Genomic DNA, 23,420 nt, shown 5'->3' on the forward strand with positions numbered 1-23,420 from the left:
ATGAAGTTTTGGTCTTTATTTTTGAAATTTGTTTGCTTAAAGTGGTCTAAGTATATACACATTTTTTACTTTTGATTTCTTATGAAGCATGTGTTCTTTTTTTGAAAGCTTTCAGGACAAATCCAATTGATAAAGCACCTAGTCAGTTTGTAGATTTAAACTTTTGTTTAGGAATTCGTTAGCAGTTAGTTCTGTGTTAATTATTTTGACCACATTGCTTACAAGCGTTTTAAAAAGGGAAAATTTGTCAATCGATGACTTTCAAAAATGTACGATAATGAAAATTTATAACTTCTCTCACAAAAAAAAACGATATCAATCAATTGTAGTCCTGTAATATTTTGTTTTCATTTCAATGTTATATTTAACTGTGCCATTAAAGTGCGAGGTTTGGCATGCCTTAAAACCAGGTTCAACCCACCACTTTTATTCCCCTTTAAAAGTGTCCTGTACCAAGTCAGGAAGATGGCCATTGTTATAATATTGTTCGTTTCTGTGTGTGTGTTGCATTTTAACGTTGAGTCGTTTCTGTTTTCTCTTATTTTTGAGATAAGACGTGGCACGGTACTTGTCTATCCCATATTCCTGTATTTGGTTTTGATGTTATATTTGTTATTCTCGTGGTGTATTGTCTGTTGCGTTTCGGTGTTGTGTCGTTGTTCTCCTCTTATATTTAATGCGTTTCCCTCGGTTTTGGTTTGTTGCCCCGATTTTGTTTTTTGTCCATGGATATATTAGTTTTGAACAGCGGTATACTACTGTTGCCTTTAGTTGACACAGTTTATTTTCAATCTATAATTTTTGATTGTCCTTCTTGAATCTGAATCAAGCTATGACACAACGTTACAGGAATACAGTACAGACTAACGAAAAACAATCAACACAGAGAAATACACGAATAAATTAAACAATACAGTAAAATTTGGCTAAACTATATACAAAATAAAAATAACTTTTGGTCGATTCCGGCAAAGTATTGAAGACTCATTTGTTTCTCTTTAAAGTTCCCTATGTCGTCAAAAATGTGATATAATTATATAGTCACTTTAATCTTTATTATATAAATTATAACCTGGCGAAACTTGTTTGTTCAATTAATTAAAAGTCTTACAGAATCTATCGATATCCAATACAACAAAAATTGTTTATACAAGATATGTTCTTATCTTTTTCAGAATAGTCAATTAGAAAAAGTGTTTGACCGTGACCGTAAAAATGAGCTAATTAGACCCTTTTAAAATACAATAATTGCAGTGTAAGGCAAGATCATTTAGGACCGAACAGACATTAAAAACATACAACAAAAATTAAAAACCCTGTAGACGAACCACGACTAACTCGACTATACTGACAAATAAGACATATTATGTGAAATATACCAAAAATACAGACTTGAAGCCTCATACGAAATAAACAGACTACAACTCAGCAAAGAATAACATACAGAACCCACATTTATAATGAGGCAGCAACAACATACCAGAAAACGGGATATATTAATACCAAACTACGTCATGTCCAACAGCGAACATAAAGCAATCAAATATTTAATTTAAATACGACACAGTGAACGCTTCGATACCAACATTATTATGAAAATGTAATGTTAGCCATGTAGGTGTCTCAAACAGAGTAAAATTGGATCTAACTTTCGATAAACCCTAATATTCTAATAATGTACTTGTATTTTTGTCCATCTGATGATTTAAGCCCTTTTCAACTGGTGTGTATAGTTTGTTCTTATGTTGTATTGTTATAAAACTGTCTCGGGTTAGGGAAGGATTGGGATTCCGCTAACATGTTTAACCCCGCAACATAATGTATCTATGTGCCTCTCCCATGTCAGGAGCTTGTTATTCAGTGATTGTCGTTTGTTTGTTATAAAAAAGATTTTGGTATGATTGCCAATGAGACAACTGTCCACAAGAGATCAAAATGACACAGACATTAACAACTATAGGTCGCCGTACGGCATTCAACAATGAGAAAATTATTATCATTGTGAGCAAAATAGTCAGCTGTAAAAGACTCCGATCAGACAATGTAAAACAATTCAAACGAGAAAACTAACGGCCTTATGTATATAAAAAAATGAACGAAAAACAAATATGTAGCACATAAACAAACGACAACCACTGAATTATTACATATTTGTTTTTCGATTAATTTGTGTATTTATAAGGCCGTTAGTTTGCTCGTTTGCATGGTTTTACATTGTCATTTCTGGGCTTTTAAAAGTTGACTATGCGGTATGGAATGTGCTCATTATTAAAGGTCTACGGTGACCTCTAGTTCTTAATTGCTGTGTCATTTTGGTCTCCTGTTGAGAATTGTCTCATTGACAACAATACCACATCTTCTTTTTATCAAAGCTTGTGGCTTGTGACAATAAATTCGGTAGTTTTTTGGTTTAGTTTCTATTTTCATCTACTATGGAATACAGTTATATTAAAAACCTTAGATTCTTAAACTTGACACTTATACGTAGTTAGTTTAAAAGAACGCATGAAAATAATACATGTTGATAAGCAATTACATATTATATGTACTCGTAATCAATTGCTTTAGACACGAGTTTGATACTTTCAATCACAGCAAAAAAAAGAGTTTCATAATGGTTGATATTGTCAAGTATTTTAACCTTCAAATCAAAAGGTAAATTTCAAAACTTTGACTTTATATAGAATGAAGCTGATAAAATAACATTATTCGGAAGACGTGAAATTGATTCCACTTCCTTCCTGTAGCATTTATGTTTGAATAATAATCGAAGATTTATGATAGACAAATTCAACAAAAATTCAAAGCATGGTTATATTTTATGACATAAATATAAGAAGATTATCTTTATCCGTTTTCTGGTGGAAATCAACGTTTAATATCCTGAAAAGTAACAAAAAAGGTATATAATATAGTATATTACAACATAGGCTTTTTTCTCATCTTTCTGTGTTGTGTTGTCGTTTATGACAATTATAAAGTCAGTGATATCAATCAGATTCATTGTGTCAATAGCAGATAATCATTCCGGAGATCTTAAAATATAAAATATGAACGTTATATCATTTTTATTTCATAAAGGTCTTGAAAATAATTTACGAAAAATGAACCGAGGAACATGTTTAAGCCAGTATTACAAAAGGGGAGATAACTAGTTATGGTCTTTTTTATGAAGCCTAACAGAAATATATATATTGTATTAAAGATTTTTTCAAATATCGATGATATGTAGTATAAGCCTATATAATGGGTTTTTTTAACCACGGGAGATTTTAATACTGTTAATTTGATACTGAAAATCATTTCAACGATCTGCATGTTCAGATAAGAGTATCAAATGTTATTACATCTATGTAAGTCTTATTTGGGCAAGTGCATAAATATAGGGTCAGCTGACTGCAGTTTCTTCTTCTTATCAGATATTTCGATATAAGCCCTAGTCATATTTTTTCCCCGAACATATAATTTAGTTTTTACTGCAGTTTAGCGTTTCCCTTCACATATATGATATGCTTTCCTCTGTAATGTTTTTTACCCGGATTTTTTTTTATCAGTTTATGACGATTGAACAGAGATATACTATATTATTGTTGCCTTTTTAGATAGGTGTTAGGATCTTACTTAAATTTATGTTTGAAAATATCGATTGATATTCTAAACTTGTTCATATACGTAGATATAATTGATGAAAAAAAAATGACAATAACAATAGCTTCTTCTATCGATGCTTTGATTCGAACTATTTTGACAAAGATCTTTAAATTCCATGTTGCTTGTATTCGTTCGTCAGTGTGTTATTTCATGTGGTAAGGTTTCGTTTAAGGAGTTAGTATATTATGGATTTCTGATAACAAACTTTGTATATGTATTCTGTTATTTTACTATAGTAAGGCATGTTGTCAATTGTAAATAGCAATGTATGCAGAAGTTAGGTAATGTTATGTTAATATCACAACTGTAATTGAACAAAAATGTGAATGTAAATCATCAATCGACCAAAAAAAAACAACAGTTTTATAATTATTTGAGGCAAGCATTATCTTACCTTTGTCTTTTCCAAATGCATAACTATTTAAACAACCATATCCACCTAGTTTACTCCCTAATCCACCTCCGATTCCTCCTAATACACCACCAATACCACCAAGTCCACCTCCGACACCACCAAACCCACCTCCGATACCACCAAATCCACCTCCGATACCACCTAATCCACCTCCGATTCCATCGATTCCTACACCATGACCACCATATCCCTTCACATGTACTTTGACAACAATAGCTTTTTTGTATCCTTTACCGTATCCACCCCCGAGTCCACCTCCGAATCCGCCACTAAGTCCAACTAATTCTCCGCCGAATCCGCCACCAAGTCCAACTAATCCTCCGCCGTATCCACCTCCGATTCCATACCCTCCGTATCCACCACCGATTCCGTATCCTCCGTATCCACCACCGATTCCGTATCCTCCGTATCCACCTCCGATTCTGTATCCTCCGAATCCACCACCGTATCAGCCATATACTTCTCCATATCCACCTTTACCGTATCCATCAACTCTGATACCCCACAATCCAACTCCAAATCCTCCTCCTAATCCTCCTCCTAATCCACCTTATCCCCTACCGTATCCTCCGTCTCCACCATATCCTCCTTTATTGGATGCACTGACTGCGCTAACGATAACCAGGAGTATACCAGCTAAGATCTGCATTCTAAATAAATAATCCTTATCTATATGAAACCCTGTTTAGATATTAACAATATCAAGGCACCTTACAGTTAGAGCTGTAGCGGTAATAATTTTTCAAAAGCCCAGAAATCTGTAAATTCATCATTATTTATAAAGAGAATTTTAAAGAATTCGAAACTCATATTATGAAGAAAAATATGACCAGTACATCTCTTAAATGTTTATCATGTATATGCAAATATAAGCAACAGTAGTATGCCACTGTTCAAAGGTCTTAAATTGATTAAGAGAACATACACAAATCCGGTAACAAATTTTAAACACAAACTGAGGGAAACACATCAAAATATAAGAGGAAAACAACGAAACAACAGAAACACAGAAGTGCAACCACAAAAATCAAAACAATGCAATATACATAGAAACAAAAATATAAGATAACAACTGCATATTCCTGACTTGGCACAGGACAAAGCCGATGATCTTTACCAAAAAAACATTAAAAGTACAATTGATCGCTAATATAATGCACTTATGTTTAGAAAAAGACCACAGAGGATTAAGAATATTTTAATTATTGTCCAATACGACACGCATACAATCCTCTATCTATATTTTGTAATTGAATTGAAAAAAATCGACTTCATATAGAGACCCCAGATCATTTTCCAAATCTTAAATATTTTCATAACATGTATAAATAATTCAATTTTGGATGTAACGCGTCTTTTGATTGGCTGACGTTATTTTGTTATCACCACATATACATATTTTAGTCATGTGATCGTGACGTCATCAACGTTTTTTCATTGTTTTAATGGTTTAAAATAGAATTTAGAATTGAATTATAAGAAATGACTGTAATATTTTTTCTGTCTATTCGAAATAACATAAAAAAAATGTGGTTGACTCTGTTAAATAACCCGCTACGCGCGTTATCCAGTGTGCACCAAATTGTGTAGGTTATTTCTTCAAAGACAGAAAAAAATTACAGTCATTCCTTAAATGATATTTATCATACTTCGTTGGATAACTCCCTGGGTCTGTAAAAATGACATCAGATATGTTTTGTTTGTTGAAAATTATTTCCAGTCACAAAGACATTTTCAAACCCTAAATATGAATGGCATCATGTAATTCAATTCAATCACGGTTGCAAATTGTTTATCTTATTGAAGCTAGCCACAACTTGTTTTAAATTGTAAATAGAAATGATTAGACAATTTTTGTCACTTGTATTATTTCATACTTCATGCATTACTTAAACATTTCTCTGAAAAACGATTACATCTTCCAAACACATATATTTTAATTGTTCAATCAATTTGATCCCACTTTTGATTATGAAATCATTATAATTAGATATTAACATGGTGGATTTTTAAACTATTGATAACACACTTTCCGTTTTCATTTTTCTAGAACTCATCAAAATAGTTGAAAAAAAACGTTACATCAGATTTAATATAGAAATATTAAAGGACACGTTAATGTTATTAACTATAAATAATTCTAAAAAACATTGCTAGTTTATTTTCTTTGTCGAAAAGTAGGCTTTAGCCCAGCCACATGCCTTCGAAGAAGTAGTTTAACGGAGAAGATAATAATGGTATATAGTCTTGATATCAGTAAAGATTAATAGGCTCTTTGACTACTTACTTTCACTATTTATTTTGGTATTCTTAGATGATGTGCAGTAACGAAACAATGAATGATTGATAGGTGACGACTGCATGCTTTCCCTTCATTATTTATTTTGCATCTTATCGAAATACCTTTTGTTTAAAAAGATTATCTTGTCAAATGTCTATAAGGAGAAACGTAAAATGTTTTTATATTTTCATAGAATAGAAGTTTTTTTAACAGTCACCCTATATAACGACTTATCTGATTTGATACGGTGGTTCGGGAGTGTGGTGAATGTACTTACTATTGGTTCTAGAAGTCTTATATATATATTGCTCATTTCATAATACAATTTGATGTATTATACATTTTACCACTAATTAATCATTATTAATTATGCATATTTGTTATGCTAAAAATTATTTAAAACGGACGCTTTATCAAATTATTGGTTTTAATGTAAAAAAACAATCACTCTACATTTATTATGTACTTTTTCAAATCACTGATCGGCAAATTTTGCACTTTTTGAATTGTTTTTGCTAGCAAAAATATTTATTATTATAGCACAACCAAAAGACGTTTACAGCAACACACGCTTTTGCATATCATCCATATGCAATTCTGATTCGTACAAAATGGTTAACAGCACCCTGTTTTAAATTTACCATACTACGTTATTCCTTACAAAAAAATGAAACTACACATAAGAGTACGTGAAACAAATATCGTATGGTTTTATAACTAGAAACAAACATATGGAATGACGGCGTGAACACACATAGTTTCCGTCCAAACCCTACAACTGTTGATTCTAGGTAGCAATATATGTAAGAATTATTCCAATTCAAATTTTGCGATACATATTCCGTAAAGCTAAAAGTGTTTGATCTTGTTTTATTAAGTATTAAGTCCACTATTAGTTCGAATTCTATGAAAGGTATGCTCAAAACTTTTCATTTACTGCCTTTCCAGAAAAATTATTAAAATTAGATAAATGTTATATGAGTTATTATTAGAGTAACCTTGAAGTTCCCAAACAATAGTTCAAGAATGCATTCATTAGCATTGATATATTACCCTATAAGGGTCAATGTAAAAAGGGTAAACATTTGTTTATGGAAAAACAATTTAAATGTAAAAATAAAGAAAAAAACGCGGGTGTATTGCTTGAACGTCTCTGTATTATCTTACGGACAAAAAAGCCCACAGCCGATTCTGGGAAAACCTATTTATTGTAAGGGGGAACGGCGCAATAAATTGATACTAGCAGAGATGAAATAACAAATTAAAATTTTAAATGCAGACAATAATTTAAATTTAAATTTTGTGTTACATTTTACGTAAAGCTATTAGTGTTTTATTCTTATTATTTTTATTTAGTTGCAATATGGGTGTATATGAAATGGACGACCGATAATTAACATGTAATATATTTCTGAAAATTCCAATATTGAGTATTATGAAAGGTATGTTCAATACGTTTCATTTTCTGCCTTTCCATATTTTTTTTTATTTTTTATTACTGGTGTTTTCTCCTCAAAAGCATTTTAATTATGAACTAGAATGAGTATAAAACCCGATAAGCGTCCCTATAAAACGGGAAAGCATGAATTTCAAAAGGTTAATTTTATACCTCTCCAAAATAAATATTTTATAGATTTTGAGAATTTTTTTTTATTCAATGGTACTTCAGCAGTAGAATAACAAAAGGCTTGGACCCCTGTAAACTAATAAATTATATGAACGTAAGCCAGATGCGCGTTTCGTCTACAACGAACCAAACTCGTTATTACCGGTCAAACCAAAAGAAAAAAATCTATAACAGTACGAAGCTGAAAATACAAAAATTATATGGGCTTTTTTCAAATACAGCTAGCTACCTCATACTGATTTGTGAGGCAACACTTCTGAGTATTGCGCATAACATATAAGTTTTATGAACAGTCAACTAATAATCATGACTCTATCAAGTTTTACTCTGGTCAACACATAAGTGCTGGCTGCTGGAATGATAATACGAACGTAGGCGGTGGCAATGAACAAGTGGTTGTAAATAAACTCATCATATACAAACCAATTGAAACGTTGTACCTAAAAGGAATCTGTTCACTATTCTTAATAATCTAATCTTGAAATATACGATTACTTTGTGATAGAATTATAATTGACATAATCGACTGAACTATGTCATGATAACACAAAAGATTCGGATCTTCGAACACTTTTTCAATTCATGTGAACGCCCAACTATGATTTCATCTCAATTAAAATGAAAATGGAAATAAGGAGTATGTTAAAGAGAAAACAATCTGACCAAAGAGCAGAAAACAGCCGAAGGCCATCGGTGCATTTATAATCATCATTTATCAAGATAAAGTCGTTAGGTAATTGATCAAGTAACTTAAATCTGATCTCATCTCTGCAAAATTCAACAGAATAAGCGAAAAAGACTTAACAGAGAACTAAAAAACAGGACAACATGTTACACATCAAACTCAGTGATGTATACTTTATAAGACGTCGATGTGCTTTTGGCTCCATCATACGGTGATTAGTAAATTTGGTTATCCCTTATTGAAAATGATATTTCACATCCTAAATTTTACGGTTATATTGTAGTTAAAGCGCGGAAATCACTATGTGATCCGTGTAAACTCATCGAACCTTTAAACAAAATTTTGGGGCCCTTTACAGCTTGTTGTTCGGTGTGAGCCAATGCTCCGTCTTGAAGGCCGTACATTGACCTATAATGGTTTACTTTCATAAATTGTTATTTGGATGGAGAGTTTTCTCATTGGCACTCACACCACATCTTCCTATATCTATTTACTCTATTAATATTTCCTTATTTCATTAACAATTATTGGTTCAGAAGTGCGATTGGGGTAAACTGCAACAAAATTGTTTCAATTTACAAAAAAGACTGATCCGTTTTATGCTTTGAATTTTTATATGTAAACTCCATGTAGGTGTATTGTTCCTACAAAACAATATATTTTTTCAGTATATAGTTATCAAAGTACCAGGATTTTAACTTAATACGCCAGACGCACGTTTCGTCTATATAAGACTCATCAGTAACGCGCATAACATAATATTTATTACGCCAAACAAGTAAAAAGATGAAGATGATCAAAAATTCCAAACAAATGTGCCAAATACGGCTAAGGTAAAATCCTTAGTTTTTCGAAAAATTCAAAGTTTTGTACATAGGAAACATTTAGTAAAAGTGTTCACGGTGAATCTCGAAAAGTCATCGATATTTTGCACGTAAATGTCGTCCGACGTTTGAACATCGGATAAGACTTATCAGTGATTTACACATAATTTCTATCGGGGTATTTTAATGATAATCATTGTTCTGCAATACATGCCTTTTCCGACATAACATTCTCTTCAGTGATAACCTGGACTTAAATACGTGAAAGTCTGAACAACCAATGAAGAGCAGATAAATCCAATAAGAAATACAATGTATATACGATGGAAAGACTCAATATAAAAATATTTTCGAAATATAAAACAACGCTTTAAATCAAATTATTTTCGAATTTTGTTTCAGTTCCAAAGTACTAGCTACTGTTCTGGTGACAAGATGTTCATAGAATCCTTTATCACATCTGTGACAGCCTTGTTTTCGACTTTCTTCTCTTTCCTCTCACATTACAATTTAAACTGACTAAGTTGAACTCTTGCATTGTTGTTGGAATTATATCTAACTAGATGCTAAAGATCGAACTGCAATAATGAATGATACTCTATAAATCACGGAATATACTTTTTATTTCAGGGAATCAAACGTCGGAAAAAGTCTAGTCATAATATTTGTTTTCTGTATTCTGGAATATCTTATAGGTGTTTCAATCAAATTCTTTTCCCTGCCGACAATCTTTATTTTCTAAAACATCAACAGACGATTTTCATTTTATTTCTTCAGGTTTCTCTGATTTTTGTGTCTAATTATTTACGACTTCAGTTATTTTATTGATCGTTGAAATCATTTAGTCAGGATTGATTCCCAACAAGAAATTAAAGCTTTCTCTCAGAGTTTTTAATGCTACAAAGATGGTATTTGGAAATACAGTTGCACATGTTATAACTTATTACAGATGAAACAGCTTAATCAAATTGTTGCGGGGATGATGAGTATAGACCCCGTTAATTCCGAGCTATTAGCAAAAAAGTCACAACCTTATCTTAATAGGTTACCTATTCTTATCGGTATATTCATCGTTAAATATTGTTTTCATCAGTATATGTATTCATTTTGTTATCGATGAACTCCACTCCAATCAAATATAGTATTACGATACACATATGAACATTCACAGTATTTAAGGGGGTAGACCTTGGTTCAGGGAGACAACTCTTTAAGTCAGTTATACGTTTGTAACAGTCAAGTTTCATCAATGTATTTTAAGCATTTACCTGAAACAGATTGGAAATAATCTATGTAACCTTGAAGCTTAGAATATTTTTATGAAAATGGTTGACACAAACGTACTGATGATTTTAAGAGTTATTTCCCTTAACCTAGGTCTACCTCCTTAAAACACCAATAAATCAATCAATCGATATTTTTTTTTACTTTTTGTAAATCAATCAGGCCGTTAGTTGTATCGCCTCAATCGTGAACCAAGTGATTAGCAGTTGACAGTAAGGTGTCCTTATGAGCTTGCTTTGTGATTTGGTTTTTAAATATTGTTTACGGTTGTACAGTGATATATAGTAGTGAACGGTATTCAGTGCATAATTGTCCCATTGACTATCATACCACATCATTTGTTTTTACATGATAGTAGATTTGATAATGACTGATATATTTTCATGTACAAAGTACCACTATAGTACATGATTGTTTGTGACGTGACGTATGTCATCATTGTATTTGTGATATCGAGAACATTTTCTCTTTTATCTACATTTAATATATGTAGCCCAACTATTGATCCAGAGCCTTACTATCTTTATGTTGGTGTTCATCCATTAATGTTTGCCATATATTAATTACTTTTGTCAATCATACAGATCAGAGACGTATTTTTCTTAAACAATAATATATCCAATTTGAGTTACGAATGTTTAATTAAGTCTCTTTTTGGTACATATAAGTCAAGTAAATACAATCCCGTTTCTGCATACATTTTGTTATTAAAACCGCTCCTTCTCACATAACAATACCCAACAAAAATATGGTATATATTTTTGTTAACATTCTTTAAATCTAAAATTGTTAACATTCTTTAAATCTAAAATTGATATATTTTAAATGGATCCCCTGTGACCAAAAATGAAGGGTAGAGTTTTATCCTGCTCAACAAATGTTATCCACAAATGTTACCTGACCGATGTGTAATAGACAGGTAATTTATGACGATTGCTTTTAGTCCCATCCGAAATGTTCCAACGTTGTATGGATGTCGGTTGGAGTTATGACACATTCAGATGACTTTTGAAATCTTTCTTTGTATATATATATTATATTGAATAATACTGAATCATAATCATAACGTTTTTATTGACGTGAAGGAACAATACCAACACGTAGTTTAATTATGAGTTAAGTTGATCAGCGTACTCATAACTCCAATGTCACTATTCCATCTAACTCTCACTTCTAAACTAACATTCGATAATAATTAGGAACAGATTTAATAGATTTGAAATAAACATCAAAATTATAGGTGATTTTTGTGGCGAAATCAGACTAACACGGAATCCTTTTATATCTTTAATTAAATAACTAACAGTTATTTACAGTATGTACAGTTTGTAAAAGTTAATAAATACCACATTGGAATAATCCGTCTTTTTCTTTCTAGTTTAACTGATAAAACTTCTATACTTCTGTTACTACTATTTTTACAATAATAATTATCCATTAAAACTCTTATCTAATAAACTAAAAGAACATAAGAACATTCTAAATCTAGAACAAACTATAATTAACTAGAGAAATGATAAATATTCTATTTTTAGTAACAGGGTAAATTCCGGAATTTGCATACCCTTTCTTTAATAAACATAAATCTACACAATTACTTTCACTATCCATCTAGAATATTCTAGCATGATACATTTACTATAATTATAATAACAATGTAATTTTAATATGAGGCAGGCATAACCTGTGAATGGGGACGAAGTCTATATAATTTTTTTTAATTCAATCAAGTTGATAAAAGAAACCGAAATACCGTACGTAACGTTCCCGATTTTGGTTCTGTTGTTAGGGAATTAGCTGTGACGTTCTTCAAGTTATGACGTCATATTCGATGTAAACAAAAGAAACGCTTTCATCAGGTAACGTTTTTTTCATATCAAACATTTATTAAAATTGAATTTGTATTGAGTTCCAATCTTATATTTTATTAGACGGATCAATATAAAAAAAAATTCAGTCTCATGCAAACAAGACAGATTTCTGCGCAAATGCGGGAAAACCGGAACAGGAACTAGATCTGAATAAAAAAGTTAACGATTTTGAGTTCATTAGTACAATGAAAAATTCGGGAAATTTTCCCGATTTTTTTTTTTTTTTTTTTTTATTGATTTTTCTACCGTAATTGGGGACTTCGTCCCCATAATAGGAGGCAGGCATAACCTGTGAATGGGGACGAAGTCTGTATGTATTATATTTTTAATTCAAAATGTTGATAAAAGAAAACGAAATACCGTGCGTAACGTTCCCGATTTTGGTTCTGTTGTTAGGGAATTAGCTGTGACGTTCTTTAAGCTATGACGTCATATTCGATGTAAACAAAAGAAACGCTTTCATCAGGAAACGTTACGTTTTTTTCATATCAAACAATTATTAAAATTGAATTTGTATTGAGATCCAATCTTATGTTTTACTAGACTGGTAAATATAAAAAAAATTCAAAGTCTCATGCAAACAAGACAGATTTCTGCGCAAATGCGGGAAAACCGGAACAGGAACTAGATCTGAAAAAAAAAGTTAACGATTTTGAGTTCATTAGTACAATGAAAAATTCGGGAAATTTTCCCGATTTTTTTTTTTTTTTTTTTTTTATTGAATTTTCTACCGTAATTGGGGACTTCGTCCCCATATAAACACAATGTCAAAATAAAAGTCCAATGTCTTAATAATTGCGTACTTTCGCAACAATTTTTTAGAAGCAATAAAACAAAAGAAGTGTGTCAATTGAACATGCTTTGATACTATATATGCGCTTGGATTTTTACTTGAAAACAATTTTGTTCGCTTTGGAGATTCCGTATATCGCCAAGTAATTGGAATTCCAATGGGGACTAACTGTTCACCACTTATTGCGGACCTGTGTTTGTATTGTTATGAGTTACAATTTATGACTAAAAAGAGCAAAGACCCATCAAAACAACATTTGATACAAAAAATTAACAATGATTTAGTTATTTGGATGATATATTGGCTCTCAATAATGACGACCTCAGTATGTATACTTAAGAAATTTATCCTGTTGAACTTACTTTAAATAAAGCTAATACTAACAGTGACCACTGCCCTTTCCTCGATCTTGATATCTATATCATTAACGGGAAGCTTGATACTAAAATTTATGATAAAAGAGATGATTTTTCATTTCCTATTGTTAATTATCTATTTTTAGATGGTGACGTTCCCTTGTCACCATCTTATGGTGTTTGTATATCTCAACTTCGCTCGTGTATGTAACAACGTATTAGATTTTAGCGAGAGAAATGTATGTATCACTGAAAAAATTATTACACAAGGGTTTTTGATATCACAAACTGGTCAAAACATTTACTAAAATTTTATCACTGGTATAAGGAAATAATTCGTAAATATAACTCAACACGCAGACATTTTATACGTTCAGGTATTTCACATTCAATTTTTTTTTCGGAAATAGTCTTTTTAAAGCACAAAAATGTCAGTATTCACCTCATAAACTAACAAAACCTTTAAATGGACTTATTGAAAAGGGATATAGTTACGATAATGTTGTCAGGTCATTAACGATTGCATATTTTGGCTTTAATATTGATTTTTATAGCGTCTTTGCATCGGACATAAAAACATTTATTTCTGAAGAAACAGTTGTTGGCATGACACAGGTTATGTTCTTCTCATATATTTTATGATAGTATGATACTATACCCCTAACGGGATGAATTTTACCTGATATTCATATGATGAAGACATAATCTTTCTATCAGTTTAATTGAAGTCTGGAGCTGGCACGTCAGTTAACTGCTAGTAGTCTGTTGTTATTTATGTATTATTGTCATTTTTTTGTTGTCACATCTTTTGACATCAGACTCGGACTTCTCTTGAACTGAATTTTAATGTGCGTATTGTTATGCGTTTACTTTTCTACATTGGCTAGAGGTATAGGGGAGGGTTGAGATCTCATAAACATGTTTAACCCCGCCGCAATTTTGCACCTGTCCCAAGTCAGAAGCCTCTGGCCTTTGTTAGTCTTGTATGTTTTGAATTCAGTTTCTTGTGGATAGTTTGGAGTTAAGTATGACGTATTTTTTCACTGTATTAGTATACATATTTTTAGGGGCCAGATGAAGGGCACCTACGGGTGCGGGAATTTTCGCTACATTGAAGACCCATTGGTTTCCTGTGCCGATGTCTGCTCTATGGTCGGGTTGTTGTCGCTTTGACACATTCACCATTTCCTTTCTCAATTTTAATTTCATCATTGAGTTTGATGGAGCTTTTCCTCTTAATGTGTGGTTTTACTTTAGAGATAAGGTAATGTTTGTTCTTAACCGACTTATTGACGTATTTAATGATCCAGTTAACCGCTATAGGAAATAAGTAATAAATAAATCTCTTACAAGCTGTATATGTTACAGTGAACTTGCATAATCAGGGATTATGTAGAATCTCTGAAAAAAAGTCAGGGATTATGCAGAACCACTGACAAGTTTAGGGATTATATATAATCATTATCCGGGATTGTATATTATTACTAGAAAAAGCCCCAGGGATTATACATGATAACCGAAATGAAGAAAATTTTTATTTATACAGAAAATGAATAAAAGTCAAATAATTTATTATAAAAAAACATATTTAAACATCATTATAAACATAAATGGTAAAATATTAAGCACAATATATCAAAATGATAACCCCATTTTTTAAAAATGTTAGGCACAATATATTGAAATGTTCAACACATATATTAAAATATTATGCTACACATCTGTTTTTATTACAACATCAACATTTTAAAAACATATTTTCTTCACATATCGAATCAGATTTATCCACATGCCTGAGGGAAATAAGGTGTTAAGTAAAACAAATTCAAGGTATCAGGAAAAGGGGGAATTAGTAACCTGGAACTGGTTCGAACAAAATACCATGTTTTGTGGCCAGGCGATATTCGTTTTTAAATTTTTTGTGAGCAATTGCCAATGATTATGTTTTTTTTTTGTTTTTTTCCCCTTTTTTATTCAGCGGAGTTGCTATGAGACTGTTACACCAAATGCCAGCTTTGTCTAAATTTTTGTCCTATATATCAATCATTAGTTCTGTCTGTTTTACATTTAGATGCGTAAATTCACTCAGTTTGAATTTCTTGTTCATTTGAAAAAGAAAAAAAAAACACAAAACAGATGTTCCAAAATAACAATCTCTGTTGATTTACAAATAGAACACGAATATTTATTTGACGATGGCTTTTAAGCAACACACAATATATGTAAAGTTATTGCTATAGTGTTGATTATTATTAATTTTAAAGTCTTCAACTTTATCTCGAAACCCTTTTTTAATTATATCTTTAGGATTATCCTCTGTCTTTAAAAGCTAAAGTATTTCATCTGGCAAGGAATGTGAAAGACAAAAAAAGATAATTTGCATATATTATCTATTTTTTAACAAACAAAGGATCCTTAAGTTATTAATTATCCCTGAAATCATATTAGGGAATATGAAGAATAAGTATTTAAAAAGATTTATAAAATGCAAAAAAAAAAAAAAGTAAAATCACAAAAATATGGAACGTAGAGGAAAATCAATTCGAAAAGTCCATAATCACATGGCAAAATCAAATAACAAAATGCTAAGTCGTTTTATTTCTTTTTATAAAAGTTATGGGAAATTTGAGGTTAAAAAAGCTAACAAAACTTTTGTAAAAAGTGCAAAAAACGTAAAATCAAAAATGCATAATTATTATTATTTACATTAAAAAACATAATTTGATCAAGTGTTCATTTTAAATAATTTCCAGCATAAAAAATGCATAATTAATGTTGATTAATTCGTGGTAATATGTACAATGATACATCAAATTGTATTATGAAATAAGCAATATATAAGGCTTCTAGAACCAACAGTAAGTACATTCAGCAAACCACCGAACTACCGTACAAAAGCAGGTAAGTTTTTATACTGTCAGAGTTGAATTTAGTTCCCTCTAGGTTTTATATTTTTGTCGATTCTTAAGATTGAGAATAGTATACATTTGCTTTTCTGAACAATTAAATATTTGACACGATGATAGCGTTGCAATTACAAATTAAAAAAAAAATAATATTTCCTTATCGCCAAAACATTCACATAAATGATAAATGATCAATTTTTATTCAAATTCTGTCTCGTTGAAAATAAATATGGCACATCTTTTATTGATACCAAAAAAGCTAGTAAATCATACGTAGTCAACAAACCAATAATTCATTCATTAATTCAAGATAATGTATAATTTATAAACCTTTCAAAAAGCAGTACTTCTTGGAATATAGTCCTGTTGCTGGGCTAAACTCCTTTTCTTTTGACAAGGGAAATGAAGTGGTAGAATTTTTTTTTACAGTTTTCAAGTTAAACATGTCATTTTATCTCTAGAATTAATCTGATGTAACTTTTTTAATGATTTTTTGAAGTTCTAGTAATGGTATAACATTATCAAAAGTGAGATAAAATTGATTGTTTGTAAACACTAGTAAGAAAGCTACTCGAAAATCAAACACAAATATTTATATGTCTAGATGTCAATATTGGAACAATAAATGAAGACTATCAGATGGCTTTTTTATTTATATTACAAGTATCACCATGACACACCCTTATAATCTAAAAAATACAACACTCTGTCTAACAAAATATTTTTGATTTCGTATGCGTTTCGAGATATTAAAGGACATATATAATTTAAACTTTACTTTATGCCTCCAAAAAATGTTCTCACATGACAGATAACGGCTTTTATAGAAGCCCTTGCAACAGTGATTTAGTTTGATGTCATACATATAAAGAGTTTTATAAAGTCTTTGTAACTGTGACTCATTGTTTACAAAACTTTGAATTTTTCGAAAAACTAGAGATTTTGTTATCCCAGGAATAGATTACATGGCCGTATTTGGCACAACATTTTGGAATTTCGGGTCCTCAATGCTCTTCAATTTTGTGTTTGTGTGGCTTTACAACTATTTCGATCTGAGCGTCACCCAATAGTCTTATGTAGACGAAACGCACGTCTGGCATATTCAATTATAATCCTGGTTCCTTTGATAACTGTTTATAGCAATATCGTCACAAAGGGTAGACACAGGATGATTGTAATTGATTGTTATATAACTGCTGGGTACATGATTAGTAGGTTTTCATATGTATATCAAAATCAAAATAATTCTATACAAGTATTCAGCAAAAGTGCTACTGCCTAAATAAGGTATTAATAATACACGAAATTTCAATATATCAGTTTCTATTGTTTGACCAATTACTGTAATTTCTGGCATCGTTTTGATCATTATTTGTCTAGCTATAGAGAATAAACAAACAATACAAAAAACATATCAACAAACAATGGTCAAACTTATCTCCCGGCTATTGTATTCGAGATTCTTCTTTTAAGGACTCTATAACTAAGACAATTCTTTTCTATTGCAGAATGCAGGTCTTATTCGGAATTCTCCTGATTATCTGTAGCGCAGTCAGCGCATCCAATAAAGGAGGATATGGCAGTTACGGAGGTGGATACGGAGGATACGGAGGTGTATTAGGAGGACTAGGTGGATTAGGAGGTGGTCTAGGAGGAGGATTAGGAGGAAGATTAGGTGGAGAATTAGGAGGGGGATTGTGGGGTATTGGAGTTGGTGGATACGGTAAAGGAGGATATGGAGGAGGATACGGAATCGGAGGTGGATATGGAGGATTCGGAATCGGAGGTGGATACGGAGGATACGGAATAGGTGGTGGATACGAAGGATACGGAATCGGTGGTGGATACGGAGGATACGGAATCGGAGGAGGATACGGAGGATATGGAATCGGAGGTGGACACGGAGGATACGGAATCGGTGGTGGATACGGCGGAGGATTAATTGGACTTGGTGGCGGATTCGGAGGTGGACTCGGGGGTGGATATGGTAAAGGATACAAAAAAGCCATTGTTGTCAAAGTACCTGTGAAAGGTTATGGTGGTTACGGTGTTGGAATCGGTGGTATCGGAGGTGGATTAGGAGGTATCGGAGGTGGATTTGGTGGTGCCGGAGGTAGACTTGGTGGTATCGGAGGTAGATTTGGTGGTGTCGGAGGTAGACTTGGTGGCATCGGAGGTGGATTAGGAGGAATCGGAGGCGGATTAGGTGGTAAACTAGGTGGATATGGTGGTTTGAATAGTTATGCTTCTGGAAAGGGCAAAGGTAAGATAATGTCCACTTCTAATTATTATTAAACAATCATACTTTCACTGGATTTGTATTGCTCAACGAATAGTGTTTATTCATATAAGTGTATGGTTACAGTTTTTATATTGATATATCAGTGTTCAACTTTTTCAAACAATGCTTTATATTGTAAAAATGATGACATGCCTTATTCAGAGTAAAATGTATCATTCTATAATTTGTTTTCCCCATTACTGCGGTATAAATATGCACATTGTTTTGTCAGAATTCCACAGTATGTTACCATATGAAATAAAAAAAAAGAAAAGGATACAAATAATACAGAACATTAAGACACTTGTTAAGAAAGTTCCCATTAAAACATCAATGAAATATGCTATTGGAATTTTTATCTGTTTCTTTATTTATATCTACTAATGAAAAAGTTTAAATAGATTCCATATTCTTGTAAATGTAAATAATATCCCTACACATATCTTTACTCAATATGGTCTTGATAAACCAATATGATTATGAATTATATAGAATAAAGGCAACAGTAGTATACCGCTGTGTAAAACTCGTAAATCTATGGACAAAACAAAATTGGGGTAACAAACTAAAACTGTGAGAAACGCATTAAATATAAGAGGAGAACAACGACACAACATTAAAATGTAACACACACATAAAAGATATATTAAAAGGGATACCAAAATACTAGTAGTATTTATATGAATAAATAGGCTACATGATATTTTTTTTTAAATTGAACTGCACATTTTAAGGCTTCATCCTAAACATCCTACACATACTTCGTGAATTACTTTAATTTCGATCATCAAAAAGATAACATCGTTCAAATCTTATGTTTAAAGATTTTCGAAATAAAAGTTGTTCTCTTTTTTTGATACAATGAATCAGATTGAATTCACGGACTCAATAAGTTGACATAAATAAAAAAATGAGAGCATAACATGATAACTTCGTAAATCTTATTCATACTTTAAATACATATCTGTTTGTTTTTCAGGATATTAAAGGCTGATTCTTACCAAAGGCGGATAAAGACTTACATTTTGTTTTATATATCTGATAAAAAAATATAAACATGCCTTAAAATTGTGTTGAATTTATTTATCATAATTCGTCAGTCACTTCAAATGCTATATGGATTGAAGAAAAACGTAATAGATCAAAATTTTCGTGGCAAGATAAATCAATTCTATGTCAAAAAATTTTTCCAGATTATGTTATTTTTATCATAACCCTACCGATTGTATTATACTAGTTTGTCAATGATGACAAAAAGTTTAGAATAGTATGTATTTTCAACAGCTAGCTTCCATTTTATTAGTAAAAATCATGTAGGGGATAGATACTACCATTACCTTACATTCTTAAAATTGTTAGATTCGAAGCGATCACAGTGTTGTTCTTAAATTCGTGGTTCACCATTTTCTACATTAGAAAATGTCTGTACCAAGTCAGGAATATGACAGTTGTTATCCATTCGTTTGATGTGTTTGGACTTTTGATTTTTCCTTTTGATTTTTGATTTTCCCTTTTTAATTTTCCTCGGAGTTTAGTATTTTTGTGTTTTTACTTTTTCCATGTTGGCTAAGTAGCAACTTATCACTGTAAAATGAATTGAAGGTCTTAATTGTGTATGTTAGTTACCGCATCTTTGATTCTTAGTGGTAACTTTAGATTCAAACTAAACACAGTTGTAATGTATTACTCTTCATTTCACACCAGTAAAGCTTGTAAATTTGAATGCAATATTGTTTATGAGGCAATTTGGTAAGGCCTTTTAAACAGAAATATGTTTCTACAATTTGCATGTACTTCTTTGACCATATTTACCCAAAACAACTTTGTTTGTACGAAAGGGTTCAATAAAAAAAAAACTTGCAGTTCACAAAGGCTTAGAAAAGTGTAATCGTTGAGTGTAGAACGCTTTATAAATACTTCTTATCAAATAAACTCTTACAGGATACCCGCCCATTATTGTTAAAAAACATAATATTTCGGAATGTTCAAACAAAACATCTGGAATATTTCCTATGAAGCTACTTATAATTCATTTTTTTTGTCGAATGTCAAGCAATAATATAAAGAAGCTGAAATTATCTTGGAACTTCTCTAACCGCTATACAGATTCTATCCTTTTATTGAATAACTCAAATGTTGGTGACTTATTACTTGAAGAAAATATATGATAATTATTTCAACGGTTCTAGACCTCTCTGTTAAGAGCACCAGTGTGTGAATCGAACAGACGCTAGTTCAACTGAGTTGACACGGCCTTGAGATGTTTATTATGTCACGCTGTTTGTTTCAGGTAAATTAAATAAATTGGAGATCCAGTTTTGTATTTAATGTCAGAAGTGGTACATTTTCCATGAAGTCAATTTTGTATGTTATTTTATCATGTTTTAAAAAAGGCTAACTGTAAATATTCCAACCTATTCATTATATACTCTTATATCAATATTACGAGCAAGGATTATATGAAATATAGAATTCTTTTTATCTGTGTAATTTTAGGGGAAATAAATCGTTATTATAACACGTTGTGAAACAGCTACTTGCAACGGTTTGATGAGAACGTTATCGAGACAATATCGATTTGTGTGAATGAGAAACATATTCAAATAAAAGTGATAGGTTGCAGCTAATCCTCCTAAAGTACTACGTTTTGATAATGAGTCATAAAATAAACATTTTAAAGGCATATCTGAATTATTTGCAGAAGTTTAATGACGACTCCCAGTTCATACAACGGTTGGTACGGTATCAAATCGTGAAACCTCTATTACAAAATAATCACAGTTTAGTGTGCCTCATACTAGAAATTATATCTATTGACAATGGAGATCTGTTGTGATCTATATTTTACGACAAAGGACGTGATTGGAATTGTTATATTGTTAACGTCTATTTATATGTATCAGGACTGCATACAATGTTTTTTTCTTCAAATTTATACGATACACAAGGGCTTGCTTTTCCTCCATGATTTCCGGAAAAGTGTGCTCACACAGAAACTATTACTTTAAAGTTTCTAAACTGGTATATATATATATGGTAATTTGTGTTATAGTTTTTAGTATATATATGCAAATTTACAGATCTAACATTGTTGGGTTGATGTTTAGACGAGTTGTATATACATTATGTACACAGCCATGTATCACCATCATTGATGGCGATCCGATGGATACATCTGTTGTAGGGTTGTAACTGACTCAAACGTACTTATGAATATAACTATTTTCTGTGACTGTATCTTACATTAATTTGTAGGATCCTTTACTATAGATAATTTAGCTGATCTGTAACAATAAAATCTTCATGCCTTATATATCATGTACTGTATTACGCCGCTAGATTATTACTGACGTGGAAAGGTAACGCATACCCACCGAAAGCTCTTTTATTTGAAAGCCCAGGTGGTCATGTGGTCTAGCGGGACGGCTGCAGGGCAGGCGATTTGGTGTCACGATATCACAGTAGCATGAGTTCGAATACCGGCGAGGGAAGAACCAAAAATTTGCGAAAGCAAATTTACAGATCTAACATTGTTGGGTTGATGTTTAGACGAGTTGTATATATATATACAAGTCTAAATCGAAAACTACGTTCAAATCTATGATTGCGTTGGATAAAAACCGCAATTTTTATATGTGTGCATGTCCCAAGTCAGGAGCCTCTGGCCTTTGTTAGTCTTGTATTATTTAAATTTTAGTTTCTTGTGTACAATTTGGAAATTAGTTTGGCGTTCATTATCACTGAACTAGTATATATTTGTTTAGGGGCCAGCTGAAGGACGCCTCCGGGTGCGGGAATTTCTCGCTACATTGAAGACCTGTTGGTGACCTTCTGCTGTTGTGTTTTTTTATTTTGGTCGGGTTGTTGTCTCTTTGACACATTCCCCATTTCCATTCTCAATTTTATGTAAAACAAATTTCGTTGTAGAAGTGTTTAAAAACAGCACAAACAACATTTTCCAAAAGACCAAAAAAGTGAAAAAGTATGTTAAAATAAATATATATTTGTAGTCATGATTTTTAAAAAGATAAAGTAAATCTATGGTGTGTTAGATGTGTACTGGTTGATATTTTAGTCTTTATCCTTCAATGAGTTGTTAGGACTAGGTTTTGGAAACTGCAACTACTATATATGTAGTTTTATATTTTAGGTGTTTTTGTTAGTTACGTTTTGTGGTTTGTATTGATATGATGAGATATTCCTTTAAAACTAAAACTATGGTAGGGTTTTACGACCGCAATTACGTTAACCTCGGTACATTGTGTTTGTGTCTGTCCAAAGTCAGTGGGCTGTGGATCAGTGGTTGTATAATCCATTGTTCTGTAGCCCATTAGTTTTTCCCTTTTTTATATAACTATCATTTGAGTTTGATGGTTTTTTTTTATAAATTTCTATGCAGTATGGGTTTTTATCATCGTTTACGGCCGTGCAAAGGTCCATAGTGTT

The 23,420-nt window shown here is 31.7% G+C and overlaps 2 protein-coding genes across 2 annotated transcripts; one reads left to right on the top strand and one right to left on the bottom strand.

Annotated features, from left to right (window-relative positions):
* Positions 1–2,875: 2,875 nt before the first annotated feature.
* On the bottom strand, positions 2,876–6,429 carry LOC134716893 (ctenidin-3-like). Its single transcript, XM_063579907.1, has 4 exons — positions 6,354–6,429; positions 4,628–4,747; positions 4,046–4,495; positions 2,876–2,883 (listed from the first exon to the last, which is right to left on the bottom strand). The coding sequence occupies exons 1-4, from the start codon at positions 6,427–6,429 to the stop codon at positions 2,876–2,878; spliced, it is 654 nt and encodes a 217-aa protein (XP_063435977.1).
* Positions 6,430–16,608: 10,179 nt separating this feature from the next.
* LOC134716256 (uncharacterized) lies at positions 16,609–20,042 on the top strand. The gene is made up of 3 exons (XM_063579137.1): positions 16,609–16,688; positions 18,202–18,956; positions 19,954–20,042. Exons 2-3 carry the CDS (start codon positions 18,203–18,205, stop codon positions 19,959–19,961), a joined length of 762 nt encoding a protein of 253 aa, XP_063435207.1. The 5' UTR covers positions 16,609–16,688; position 18,202; the 3' UTR covers positions 19,962–20,042.
* The last annotated feature ends 3,378 nt before the right edge of the window (positions 20,043–23,420 follow it).

This window comes from Mytilus trossulus, chromosome 4, assembly GCF_036588685.1.
Source record: "Mytilus trossulus isolate FHL-02 chromosome 4, PNRI_Mtr1.1.1.hap1, whole genome shotgun sequence".
NCBI lineage: Eukaryota > Metazoa > Mollusca > Bivalvia > Mytilida > Mytilidae > Mytilus > Mytilus trossulus.

Coding starts and splice junctions, on each gene's coding strand:
- LOC134716893 (XM_063579907.1), bottom strand. CDS start 6,429: ATGCAGTCGTCACCTATCAATCATTCATTGTTTCGTTACTGCACATCA. Junction 4,748..6,353: donor TACCAAAATAAATAGTGAAA/GTAAGTAGTCAA, acceptor ATATCTAAACAG/GGTTTCATATAGATAAGGAT. Junction 4,496..4,627: donor TGGTGGAGACGGAGGATACG/GTAGGGGATAAG, acceptor GTGGATTCGGAG/GATACAGAATCGGAGGTGGA.
- LOC134716256 (XM_063579137.1), top strand. CDS start 18,203: ATGCAGGTCTTATTCGGAATTCTCCTGATTATCTGTAGCGCAGTCAGC.